This window comes from Aegilops tauschii, chromosome 6, assembly GCF_002575655.3.
Source record: "Aegilops tauschii subsp. strangulata cultivar AL8/78 chromosome 6, Aet v6.0, whole genome shotgun sequence".
Lineage (NCBI taxonomy): Eukaryota > Viridiplantae > Streptophyta > Magnoliopsida > Poales > Poaceae > Aegilops > Aegilops tauschii.
Window position 1 is genome coordinate 218,887,863 of NC_053040.3, and position 12,067 is coordinate 218,899,929.

At 45.5% G+C, this 12,067-nt stretch overlaps 1 protein-coding gene across 6 annotated transcripts in view; it reads right to left on the reverse strand.

Moving 5' to 3' along the window:
* The window catches only part of LOC109773927 (probable protein transport Sec1a), an 87,645-nt gene that overhangs the window by 62,338 nt on the left and 13,240 nt on the right, over positions 1–12,067 (reverse strand). For all 6 annotated transcript variants that reach the window (XM_020332656.4, XM_020332655.4, XM_073501311.1 and 3 more), the window contains 4 exons: positions 9,617–9,695; positions 6,295–6,345; positions 6,105–6,201; positions 5,968–6,000 (listed from right to left, as the gene is read on the reverse strand). In XM_020332656.4, the coding sequence (XP_020188245.1) occupies positions 5,968–6,000; positions 6,105–6,201; positions 6,295–6,345; positions 9,617–9,695 (260 nt within the window). The remainder of the gene's footprint in view (positions 1–5,967; positions 6,001–6,104; positions 6,202–6,294; positions 6,346–9,616; positions 9,696–12,067) is intronic.

A 12,067-nucleotide genomic window follows, 5' to 3' on the forward strand; every position in this document is an offset into this window, starting at 1 on the left:
ACACTAGTATATACTCAAAAAATCAAGCAATTGACCGGAGCTCTGCCTTTTCATCAAGAGAATTGACCAATTAATGAGAAAAATTGGCTAGAAATGATATAGTTGTGACGCGCGCACACCAACCCCAAGGTTGCGTACCAGCCAAGCGGGCGACTCCACCACCCAAGTGGCCAGAGACGACACCCTACAATGCAACGATGGATTTCGGAGGAGACGACACCCTACAATGTAATGGTGGATCTCGGAGCCGCACGCCTGCATCCACACTAGCCCCGAGGTAGCGCCCCAAGTGAGTCACTTGCGGTGTGGCTAGAGTAGACACCCTACAACCATATTCAGTGCCGCCACTCCAACTTCCACAACGGCCCCGAGGCCACGAACCAAGCCAGCCGATAGCTCTGCCACCCAAGCGACCAGAGCCGACACTCTAAACAAGATGACGATATCCGAAGCCATCGATCTGACTTCCACACCTGCTCCAAGGCACGCACCACCTAAGTCGATGGCTCGTCACCCACGCGACCGGCGCTGACATGGCAACTCTCCACGCGACAGAAGCTCATATGGGTAGGCCATGGCCTCCTGAGATGATGCCTCGAAGGAGCAAGTGACAGGGAGCTCGCGCATCGCGGAGAGCAACAAACACCCTTTGACTGCGGGAAATGGATTGGAGCACCCACAGTGACGCCTCCAATGAGGGGAACGAGGCCCACGGGCGCCGCATCAGCAGTGGCAACCAGGTGAGTTGTGTTTCCACCCAGGTTCTGGCACACCCGCACCGTCACCATCAAAGGCGCACGCTGCGCCACATGCCATTGCCGCCGCCAACAACCACCACTGCCACCACGCCAGCCATCGCCAAGCTACCATATATTAGGAAATATGCAACTTGTTTCCCAGGTGGTCATAGGCAAGTATATATACACGTGCTGGTATGGTACAATATGCAAAAATACAAAGGAGTACACGGCTAGAAACTAAACTGCTCACTAAGACGTGCCTTACCGAAGGCAATGTACTCAGGGTCGTCGCCAATGATGATCATGTCATCAACATAGAGAAGAAGAGTCTGACCACAAGGTGAAAGGTGAACAAACAATGCAAGATCATGAGTGCTCGCCGGAAAACCAATGGCAGTCACCACATAGGCAAAACACTCAAACCAAGCACGACGAGCTTTCTTAAGGCCATAGATAGAGCGACGAAGATGACAGACCATGCCATCTGAAATAGAATACCCAGGTGGTAGATGCATGTAAACCTCCTCACGCAACTCACATTAAGAAAGGCGTTCTTACCATCAAGCTGAGATACAAAACAATGGCGGACAGAGTCCACAACAAGTGTGCGAACAATGGTCATAGGGCCACGTGAGAAAAGTTCCATCGTAACCATGACCATGCTCCTGCTGAAAGACACGAGGCACAAGACGAGCTTTGTAGTGCTCAAGAGAACCATCGGAGCAAGTCTTAACCTTGTAGACCCACTTACAAGTGTTGGGACGAACACGGGAGGAAGATAAATAAGATCCCACGTGTCAATGTGCTCAAGAGCAGCAATCTCCTCTTCCATCGCAAGCTGCCACTCGGGATGAACAACAGCATCACGATAAGAGGTCAGCTCAAGAAACAGTAGCACCAACGCATGGAAAACCAAGGCAATGAACAAGCGGAAGTGGACGAGGACGTAAGCCATAACTAGGCTGAGACGAGGAAGATGACACATCAGAAGTAGATGGCGCATCAGTAGACGCATCCACAACACGTGAACGACGAGTATAAAAGTGAGAAAAAGATGGGAGAATACGAGGAATCACCGGGATAGATTCGGGTGATGGAGCCGGGAAAGCCACCGGGGATGAAGGTGTGGAATTCTATGGTAAACGAGGTAAGGAAACCATAGGAGATGGCGGCGGCGGATCTGCAATAGTCAAAAAAGCAGGAGCAGTAGGACGGATGGACAAGGGCTCGACAGCAGTGATAGGAGTGTTGGGAAAAATGAAAAGAGATATCCTCCAGGAAAAAGGTCAAGGAAGATGGACAAGGGTAGAATAAACAAGACTCGTCAAAAGTTACATCCCAAGAAATACGCATTCGATGACCGACAGGATCCCAACAACAATATCCCTTATGCTCGTCACTCTACATAGCAAACGAATCGCCAAATAATCAGGAGGAAGATCAAAGAGACATCAAAAGGAACGCCAACCTACAAAGCAGTGGATGGCTGAAGGTTGATGAGATGGTGGAAGTGGAGACAGCTTCAGCCCAAAAGTGAGGCAGAAGAGAAGTGGCGATCGTCAATGCACGAGTCGTCTCAAGGTGACGATGCTTGCGCTCAGCCACGCCATTCTGAGCATGAGCACCAGGACAAGAGAAATGAGCAAGGTTACCCTGCTCAGCAAGGACTCCATGCAACATGTTGGAGATATACTCTCCGGCGGAGTCAACACAGAACACATGAATAGGCGTAGAGAACTGAGTGTGAACCATGGCAGCAAAACGCTTATAGATAGATAAGACCTCACTACGAGAAGACATAAAATATATTCATGTGTGTTGAGAGAAATCATCTATAAAGATAATATAGTAGCGATGGCCTCCACTGCTTTGAGGATAAGGCAACCGGACCTGTTTACCAAGCTGACAACCTTAACAGTATAAAAACACACCACCGGAGACGGATTCAAGAAGACCACGTCAAACTAAGGATGAGAAACGAGAGCCACACAATGGGGTAGACAAGGGGGGCGAGCAGGGGTCGCCCCCCCCCCCCAACCCCCCCTCCCAATCGATCTTGTTGACAACAATAAGTACTCCGTATTAGCAATGGCACTTACGTGATGGCCCCCTGACTCATGTGTTGTTTTAGGCTCCCTGAGTGATGCGTAAACTCTGCCAAAATAAAGAAAGCCCAGCCAAGGCCTCACTCGCTCCCAGCTTTTGGCGTTAATTGTCATCTCCATGATTATAGTGATGCAAAAAAACTTGCCGCTTCCATCTTACCCTAAAAGATTCAGACGGCCGTCCTCCTGCCTCCAGCCTTCATTTCTCCTAGATCTAGATCAAAGAAGTTGGTGGTTCCTTTGCTACTCGTTTCAACTAGGGCTCACAGAGATGCTTGGACAGCCGCTGCTGATTGTGGTTGGTGGCTAATCAAGCACTCACGCTGCTGATCAACTTGGGCACTCACATTGTTGATCAACTAGGGCAATCACGTTCATAATCCAGTGAACTTGCCACCAACCAATTTTTCAAGGTATATTCTATTCTGGTAATCTACTTCTTTTGATGTGTTCATGCCTTAGTAACTGTGAGCAGATGAGAAAAACATATCTTATATATTTTTATATTAGCTATACTTTCCTATTGAAAAAATGAAGAGAAGGATAGAATAAATTTCTTACTAAACCACTTGTTTCAATATAATCCTTAACCACGGCGTTGAAAATTTGGATTCAACTCTGATGAGATTGCTAAATCCTACTCTTCTTGTAGATAGCTAAATTTAAATCAATAATTGCCAAAGCACATATATATTCGTGTGCTTATATGTGCAAGACAAAATATAAACATGTAGCATTATAGCGAGTGTCGTCTCTTGGCCCCCCTATGGTCAAATCCTGGCTCCGCCCCTGGCCACACAAGTGACCAAGGCGATGATACCACTACTAAAAAGAGCTAGTAGACAAGGCAACAGAGGTGGACAAACTGGAGGTACTGGCACCGGTGGGAACGTGAAGCTAGTCAAGCTCCGAGAGACCCTCGGAGTCACGGCGCTGGCGGCTAGCACCAAGGAGAGCACCAATGTGGTGGTTCGGAACAGAACATGAGTTGCATGGTAAGTCGAGGAACATGAGCAACATCCATGAAAAGATGAAGTGCTAAGTATGCCTCGGACATTAACCGGGGGGAGTTACCATCAACAGTAAGAATATGAACAGAACAATTGAGAGGTCAAAAAGAAGACAGAGTGGATGAATCATGAGTAATATGATAAGATGCTCCAGCATCAAGAATCCACGGAGATATACCTGCTTGTGTAGAAGGTGGTCTCAAAATGCCAAAAGAGGCGGTAGCAGAAGCAACAGAATCTGTCAGTGGAGAACTAGAGGATGCAGCTAGCAGCCCGAAGTGCTTAATCTCCTACTCAGTCAATTGAAGAGGTCGACGTAGGTGCGCCTGGCAAGGAAGAATCGAAGGCAATAAGCAGGTCACGAAGTCGCACAATCTCCTGCTCGGTGAAGGACATGGCTGAAGTAGTCAATGTAGTAACACCGAAAGAGGAGCGGCCACCACCGCCTGTGGATGCCGCTAGGGGAGGCAGTGTACCATGACCAGTATCGTCTGCAGAGGCCAATGGGGGAGACGAGGCCGCATGCAGACAAGCACCAAGCGCCAAGGGAAGATGTGTGTGCAAAGCGCAGTCAATGGAGTCAGATGCACCAGCATGGCCAGTGAAAGTCACGAGACGAGTCAGTGTAGAATCACCATGGGCGGAGATCACGAGAGGAGTGGCTGAAGAGCGACCACTACGGCCATGTGAGAGGCCATGCAAGAAGTCGCAGAAGAGCGACCATCTGTAGAAGTCGGTGTTAGCGAGCATCACCACCGGTGGAAGTCATGAGAAAAGTCACTACAGAGGGTACAACACAGCATGCAGAAGACGTCGGAGGTGACAACATCACAGGCGGACGAGCACCAAGCACCGAGAGACGGCGCATGTGCAAGACGGGATCAATGTAGGGAACACCGTCAAGAGTCAGCGGGCAACAAGGGAGATGCGTATCCGACAAAAGCATCGTACCTTTTTTTTTACTTTTTTTATATAGATTAGAGAGATCACATAACTTGGAAAGCAAACCAAATCTTAACAGTTTGGAAAGTAAAGATAACTTCCTAATAGAGATATATTTCCCTAGGGTTAAACTTGGACTTATTGGCCGCCAAGGATTAGCCATGTGCCTACCTAAGGCCCAACTGTTGGTATTGTGGTTACGGACTGCGCTGCATGTTTGGGCTTGCGGTTACAGTGCTGCCTCCAATACCTGGCGGCAACACTTACAATTCTAGCAAAAAATTGTAAGATTACTTATGTAATTTGCTATGATCTTAGTTTTTAAAATATAAATAATTAATGCATATGTCTTTTTATGTTCAAAATCACCTTCCATCTATTTAGATTAAGTCTAAACTTATTCATAAATTTGCATAAACAACGATTTCATTGGATTATAGTTTTCAAATCAAGGCTTTTGGAGTACACATTAAATTGTACTCCCTCCGTTCCTAAATATTTGTCTTTCTAGAGATTTCAACAAATGACTACATACGGAGCAAAATGAGTGAATCTACACTCTAAAATATGTCATCCGTATGTGGTATTCCATTTGAAATCTCTAAAAAGACAAATATTTAGGAACGGAGGGAGTATCATTTTCTAAGTACATGGAAAACTATAGAAAGTTTATTGTTGGTAGAATCAAGTAGGACCACTAGATTCTGTGGTTTGATGCTAGTGATTCTATCGGAGCATCTCCAATTTAATTCAAAATATCAAAACTGACGAGTGATAACCTTACCGTAGCAACATCTAGTGCTAGGACAAATACAGAAAACACATAAACCCGTCTAGAGATATGCTTATGGATCTTTTCACAATGGAGCATCAGTTACATGCTCTATAAAATGACAAAGCAGGACCAAAAAATCAAAAGGAAAAGGCACGAAGAATCCTATACTGCTAATTGAATTTCACTGTAATCTAAACAGCAATATCTTCCCCCTTTTATTTGTGAGAATCTCATGACTGAGCCAACGTGAGGCGTCAAGTCAAATTAGCATCTGCCGTTAAATCATGTGTGAAATAATATTTATTGGGAAACATGTGTCAAAAATAACAATTACGGAACATGTATCAAGCAACATACTGTATCTGAACAAATAATCTTTCAAAGAACTAGGATACCTGGGAATCAATAGGGAAGTACTCCAAATTCATCTGGAAATGACATGGAGAACAAATAGTGAATAGCCAACAGAACACTTTTTCATTTTAACAATACTCAAGTATAAAATAGAAAGGAACGAAAAAGCTAAGGTAACCTCACTAAGTGCACCAATACGAGGTAATATACTTGAATCCCTTTTTATTTGAGCAACTAAGTCTTTCTGTATGGGAGAACTGAAAAACACATACGCCCTACAACACGAGCAACAGTGTGTCAATAAATTAACCACAAAAGCAACTGTGCATAAAAGATGTGGGTGGTAGTTCATGTTTATTCAGGCGTACTTCTTGTATAACGGGCTTCTTCCTGACATGTCAGAGAGGAACATAACAACGCTGCAATCACCACCATATGATGGTTAATGAACAAAATCGACAATGATGCATGAAAAAATATCAGAGTGAAACTTGTTAGGAATATGCAACTTGTATTCCCATGAGGCCATGGGCCAGTATAAAAGCTGTGATACGTTGTAGTCTGGGCCTTCATGAAGAAATCAGCCAACTTTGACTCGGAAGGCGTGTATTGAAGAGCAACCAGGTCCAGCATTCGACTCCACATGCCACCATGCGGAGGTTTGGCCCTTTGCATGGTCCCGAGCAGGGTGCACAACAGCAGCCTTCATGCAGAAGAGCCGGTGAGGGGGTGGGGTGGGGGTGGTGGGAGCAGCAAACGAGGGTTCCGGGAAGGAGTGTGGCCATAGGCGTTGCGGTTCTGGGGCCTACGTGATGAGGGTGTCTATCAGGCAAAGATTTTTCTCTTTTACTTCTATATTATATTGGTTCATTGTGTTATTGATCTAAGTATCTTAAAAGGAGAAGTGGAGAAAATCTAAGGTGCGTCAAGGATAAGGAGAGATGATTTTATGTTTGGGGCAATCTACTATAAGAACCCTAGGCAGAGAATCAGAGAAGGAATGACGAAGAACTAACAGAGAGATACTTGCAATGTCTAAGTGGCCAAGAGCAAAATTGTCTTTTTACAGCTCTAATGGTCTGTCTAATGGACAAGAGGTATACAAGGGTTCAAAATCATTTTGCAGTGGCATAAAAAGGTACAGCCTTTGTACAGATATGAAGGAGTTCAAAATTTGTAAGAGTAAACGGGTTTGACATTTTCTGGATGAAATAGAGAATGGGATGGAGATGAAAAGAGTTTTTTTCCTTGGGAGCTTTTCCGGTGAGATGAAGGAATAGCTTGGAGTTTCTCAAGTTCTATCCACTGTGGCTGCTGGGGCAGGAGAGCAGGAGCACCAAATCACACTGCCAAGCTCCTCTTCGGGGGTGCCACACTGTCATAGCAGGTAATTGAGGTACTATTTTGTTTCTTTTTATGCTAGCAGGTGCGCCAATAGGAGGACTGAAGTGTCAGGCCCTAACTGGAGAAATCAATACCAGAACGATTCTTCAGTTAACACATAACTTACCGCTTCGCCTAAAGTTCAAATTCATCCGCCCAATCTGCATCCAACGGTCCAAGACCTCACTTACCACTTCGCACCAGAGTGAGCTCAGATTCGACGTTAAAATTCAATCGGATGGTGACCAGCTGTCTTCTTGTCGCTGTTTACCATCCGACAACTTCACCTGCTCCCCTCCTTTCTGTTTTACTTTACAGCTGCTGTAATGGCTATAAAGCCAAGGATTTGTAGGTAGTGGAGGTATCTCGTTTTGTAAAGGGTTAAACCCTAGCCGCCATGACCCGACTGGCTCTATCTCGCACCTCTGTTGGTGTCAAAACCCTAAGTAAAATTCCCCCAATTTCCTCGTTGTTCTGATGATTGTCTGAATGTGAGGAGTGATAGTTATTTCAGTAGCTCGGGTCTAACAAGAAGCCCTGTGGAGCTATGAAGATGACTTCAATAAACCACATGTACGTTTAATCAAGAATATAGAACCCTCTGAATGGATTGTAAATCTGATAGTTTGCCTTTTATTTGACATTCATCTTATGGTTGTGACTGAGGAAATATGCAACTTGTATTTCCATGAGGCCATAGGCCGAAATATATATATGTACTGGTGTGGTAAATATGCTGAAAACCCCTTGTAGAATTGGGATACTGCACGGCTAATATATACAACTCTAACAACCACCAAAAACAACCCCCAACCCCTCAGACTCATGGTGGATTAACAACACTGAGTTTGGAGAGGTACAAGCCAGAATGTGCTATAATATGGGCCTCCGTGAAGAAATCCACCAACTGCAACTCTGAAGGCACATACTGAAGAGCAGTCACCTGATCCTGCACATGGGAGCGCACAAAGAAAGTATCGACACCAATATGCTTGGTGAGCTCATGCTTCACGGGGTCTCGCACAATACTCATAGCACATGTATTGTCAGAGAAGAAGGGAGTGGGTGTGAAGACAGAAATACCAAAAATCCTCAAGCATTCATCGTAGCCAAGTCACCTCTATTGTCAAAAGAGCCATAGCTCTAAGCTCAGCCTCTGCACTCAAGCAGGATATTGTTGGATGTTTCTTCATCTTCCAGGCAATGAGAGAACCACCAAGAAAATCACAGTAAGCAGAAAGGGACCAGCGGTCCGAAGGATCGCTAGCCCAAGTAGCATCCGAAAAAGGCCTGAAGCTATAACAAACTGACTTGGGGAAGAAAAGACAATGAGAGAGTCCAACAAAGATATCGTAAAGCGAGAAGGAAGTAACCGTACTGAACCAAAGTGGGAGCAGAGGCAGCAGCAGCCAACGAACCGGCTGCAGACGAGGGTCAGACAAGGCACCGAGCCACGGGGGAGAGCCGGGGGCGCTAGCGGCCAGGAGAGGAGCCGTTAGAGAGCTGTGGCTCCAGACAGGGACGGCCGGCAGCAGCCTGCACAGAATTGGAAGAGCAGCCCCTGGCGAAAGCGGCGGGCGGCAAGGCAGCCTGCAGTGCTGACCTCGATAGAGGCTGCAGACGTGGAGGTGCTGCTGTGGGATCGATCAGGTCGGGGTTGAGTTGTTGCACGGGGAAATCGATCTCGACTGTGTAGGGAACCAATTGTTGACAGATCGAGAGGGGTGGGGGGGGGGGGGGGATTCATGGCAAATCGATTATTATGGGGGAGGGGAGGAACTAGGCTCTAACAACATGTGAGAAAATATGCTGACTTGTATTTCTATGAGGCCATAGGCCGATAGATGTGATGTACGCAGGAGTGATAAGTATGCAAAAAAAAAAGCTTATACAGTTAGGATGTTACACGGCTAATATATACTCCCTCCGTTCCTAAATATAAGTCCTTTTAGAGATTTCAATATGGACTACATACGTAGCTTATACAGTTAGGGAGTACAACTCTAACACTGATATTGTAGGTGATGCAACAAATATGTCACCCGCAAAAAAACAAATATGTGAATACCCTATTACAAGTCAACTTTCTGAAAATAAAGATTCCAACCGATGTCCAACATAGACCCATAAAAGAGTACATGCTCGGACTGAAGTAGATGATAAACTCACCTTATTAGACCCTAATACTAACTTGTCAGCATTTCTGAATATAACAGCAATATGGTGCAGAGTTTGAATATATATAGAGATTGTATCCAACAAAAATTACTTCAAGCTAAACAAATAGTCATACAAACAAGAACTTACTTTTCTTTAGTTGGTTGGATGAAATATATAGCATCCAGTGAAGGCAATGGCTGTCTCCGTTTGTATAGATCTTCAACCACTGGAAAATGACTATAATTGCTTAGACTTAATGGAAGAATCATGTACAATGTTACAAGAAATCGCATTTTGATGGAATTAAAAGGTTCAAGATGCAAGCTCAGAATTGTTGAAATATATTAGCCATCCTTCCCCCATTAGCTTAAACTTTTGGGTGAACTGGTTAGGTGCATGTAATTCAATAAAAATATTTAATAACAACGGGCATGTAACAGTTCAGGAGCGATGGGCACGGCAGCAAGATGCTAAGTACCATAGAAGGTTAGCAACAGATAAGGGCAGTTAAGGCAAAACTACTATAGAAACCTGTTATGGTGCATCGGCGCAACTTCCAGACAGGCACGGTTGTCGCACAATTATAGGCCAAAGGCAGTTCTTTTAGATAACATAGATGGCATTTTAATAAATTTTGTGGGCACACCTACAGAGGCAGGAACTTTTCAAGCTACCATTGGATCTATTGAAGATTCGTCACCCTCAAGTGCATATAAGGTAGTTATATAGCCCTCGCAAGAGATATCATAATCCAACAGTTGCCACCGAAAACCAACACCCATAATTTTATGTGATGACATGATGAAATTCCTTGAATCAAATCATAGGATCTTCACTCAAAGATACGCTCCATCAAAATAGATTTGCAAATTATGACAATAACGTCAAAAGGGCTTTTCAATGCAAGACGTGTATGAGGTAAGAAAAACTTCTAGAAAGAAAACAGTAGGCATATCGCATGTAAAGCGGATAATCTACAATGAGAGTGCTATCTGCCGGTTGCGGCATCTGGAATGTCACAAAATTTGAAAAAACAACCTCCAGGATGGTAAAAGTTATATAAAATGTATCATCCAAATGTCATATATGTTCCGTCATTTGGAAGGTTCAGGATAACATATATTTTAATCCCACTTTTGACAAATATATATCAAACCCATTGTTGTCTGGGTCACATGATTAAGTTTGACCCAGAACGTTAGAAAATGTACCTACATGTCCTACACCCATATGTCATTTAGAAATCCTAACTAACAGGCATGTCGGGTCCAATGGAGCTTGTCCAGTTTGCCACCAGGAGCAGAGGACATACGGCATTTATTGTTCCAATGCATGCATGCGAGGGACCTCTGGACACATCTCGTCATGATATAGATGGTTGACCAGGACCGAGGTCAGGTTCGGTTATACTTGGAACATATTTAACTATGCCAGATAATCAGCTAAGGTTGCATCCGACTTTGAACTTCAAGCAACTTTTTAAGTTGGCAGCTGGTTCTTGTGGTGGATTCGTGGCAAATTACTCATAATGGACCTGTTCCACCAGCATGGAGGTGGCCACTTTCAGTTTTATCGATTGCAAGCAATTTTCAGGAGTTTCATTCCCAACGCCTGTTATATCTGAAAATAAATGGAGTAGGCCGGACCCTAGATTCACAAAATTGAATGTGGATGCAGGGGTGAGTGTGACGGTGGGACACGGCAGCAGCATTTTTTGCAGAATGTGTGGACTTAGGTGCTTTGATTGGGAAGGTGATGCGGAGGATCCTACGGTTGGTTATCCCCATGGACCTACCTTCGTCTCCCCAAGTGCCAAGTGGACCGATGACACGAGCACGAGCAAGAGCTATCGAGACCGAGGTGACATCTCTCTTTACGAGCTTCCGTACAAAACACGTGAGACATGGCTACTACCTCAATCGGAAATGCTGTGTGTGCTTAGGTATGAAGAAGACCACCTCGGGGACGCTCGGAATGAAGACCAGGTCCCCAAGTACACGGACGAAGAAGCACGACGAAGAAGACCACTGAAATGCTACAGCAGCCGGACATCCGGCCCCTAGCCGGATATTCGGCGCCCAAGTCCAGTACCAACAGCAGCAAGGCTGCGCTGGAAGAGCTCCAGGAGACGGACATCCAGTCCCGCCCCGGACATCCAGCCATACCAGACCGGACATCCGGACCCCGCCCGGAAATCCGGCCCAAGGACACCCGAGAGGAACAAAAGTTGGGCAGACCCAGGCCGGATATACGGCACGTCGTGAACCGCCAGACATCTGAGCCCCAGCCCGGACATCCGGCACCTACGCGTGAACAGCCGGGCATGAGGCCCATGTACCCCTCTCCTCCTCTCTTATTCGCCCAAGACTATAAATAGGCCTCCCCTCCTAGCTAGGGTTAGCAATGTATATTTAGACATTAGAGAGAGCTTTGCTCCTTGTACCTCCTTGGGGAATCAAGGCCTCCTAAGGGAGAAGGATCCCCATCATAGGATCATCAAGACCTGCTAAGGAAGAAGGATCTCTCTAGATCATCAAGACCTCACCTCCTTTGGAGTGGGAAGAACTTTACCCTTGTGCTATTTTCCCTTGATTGTTC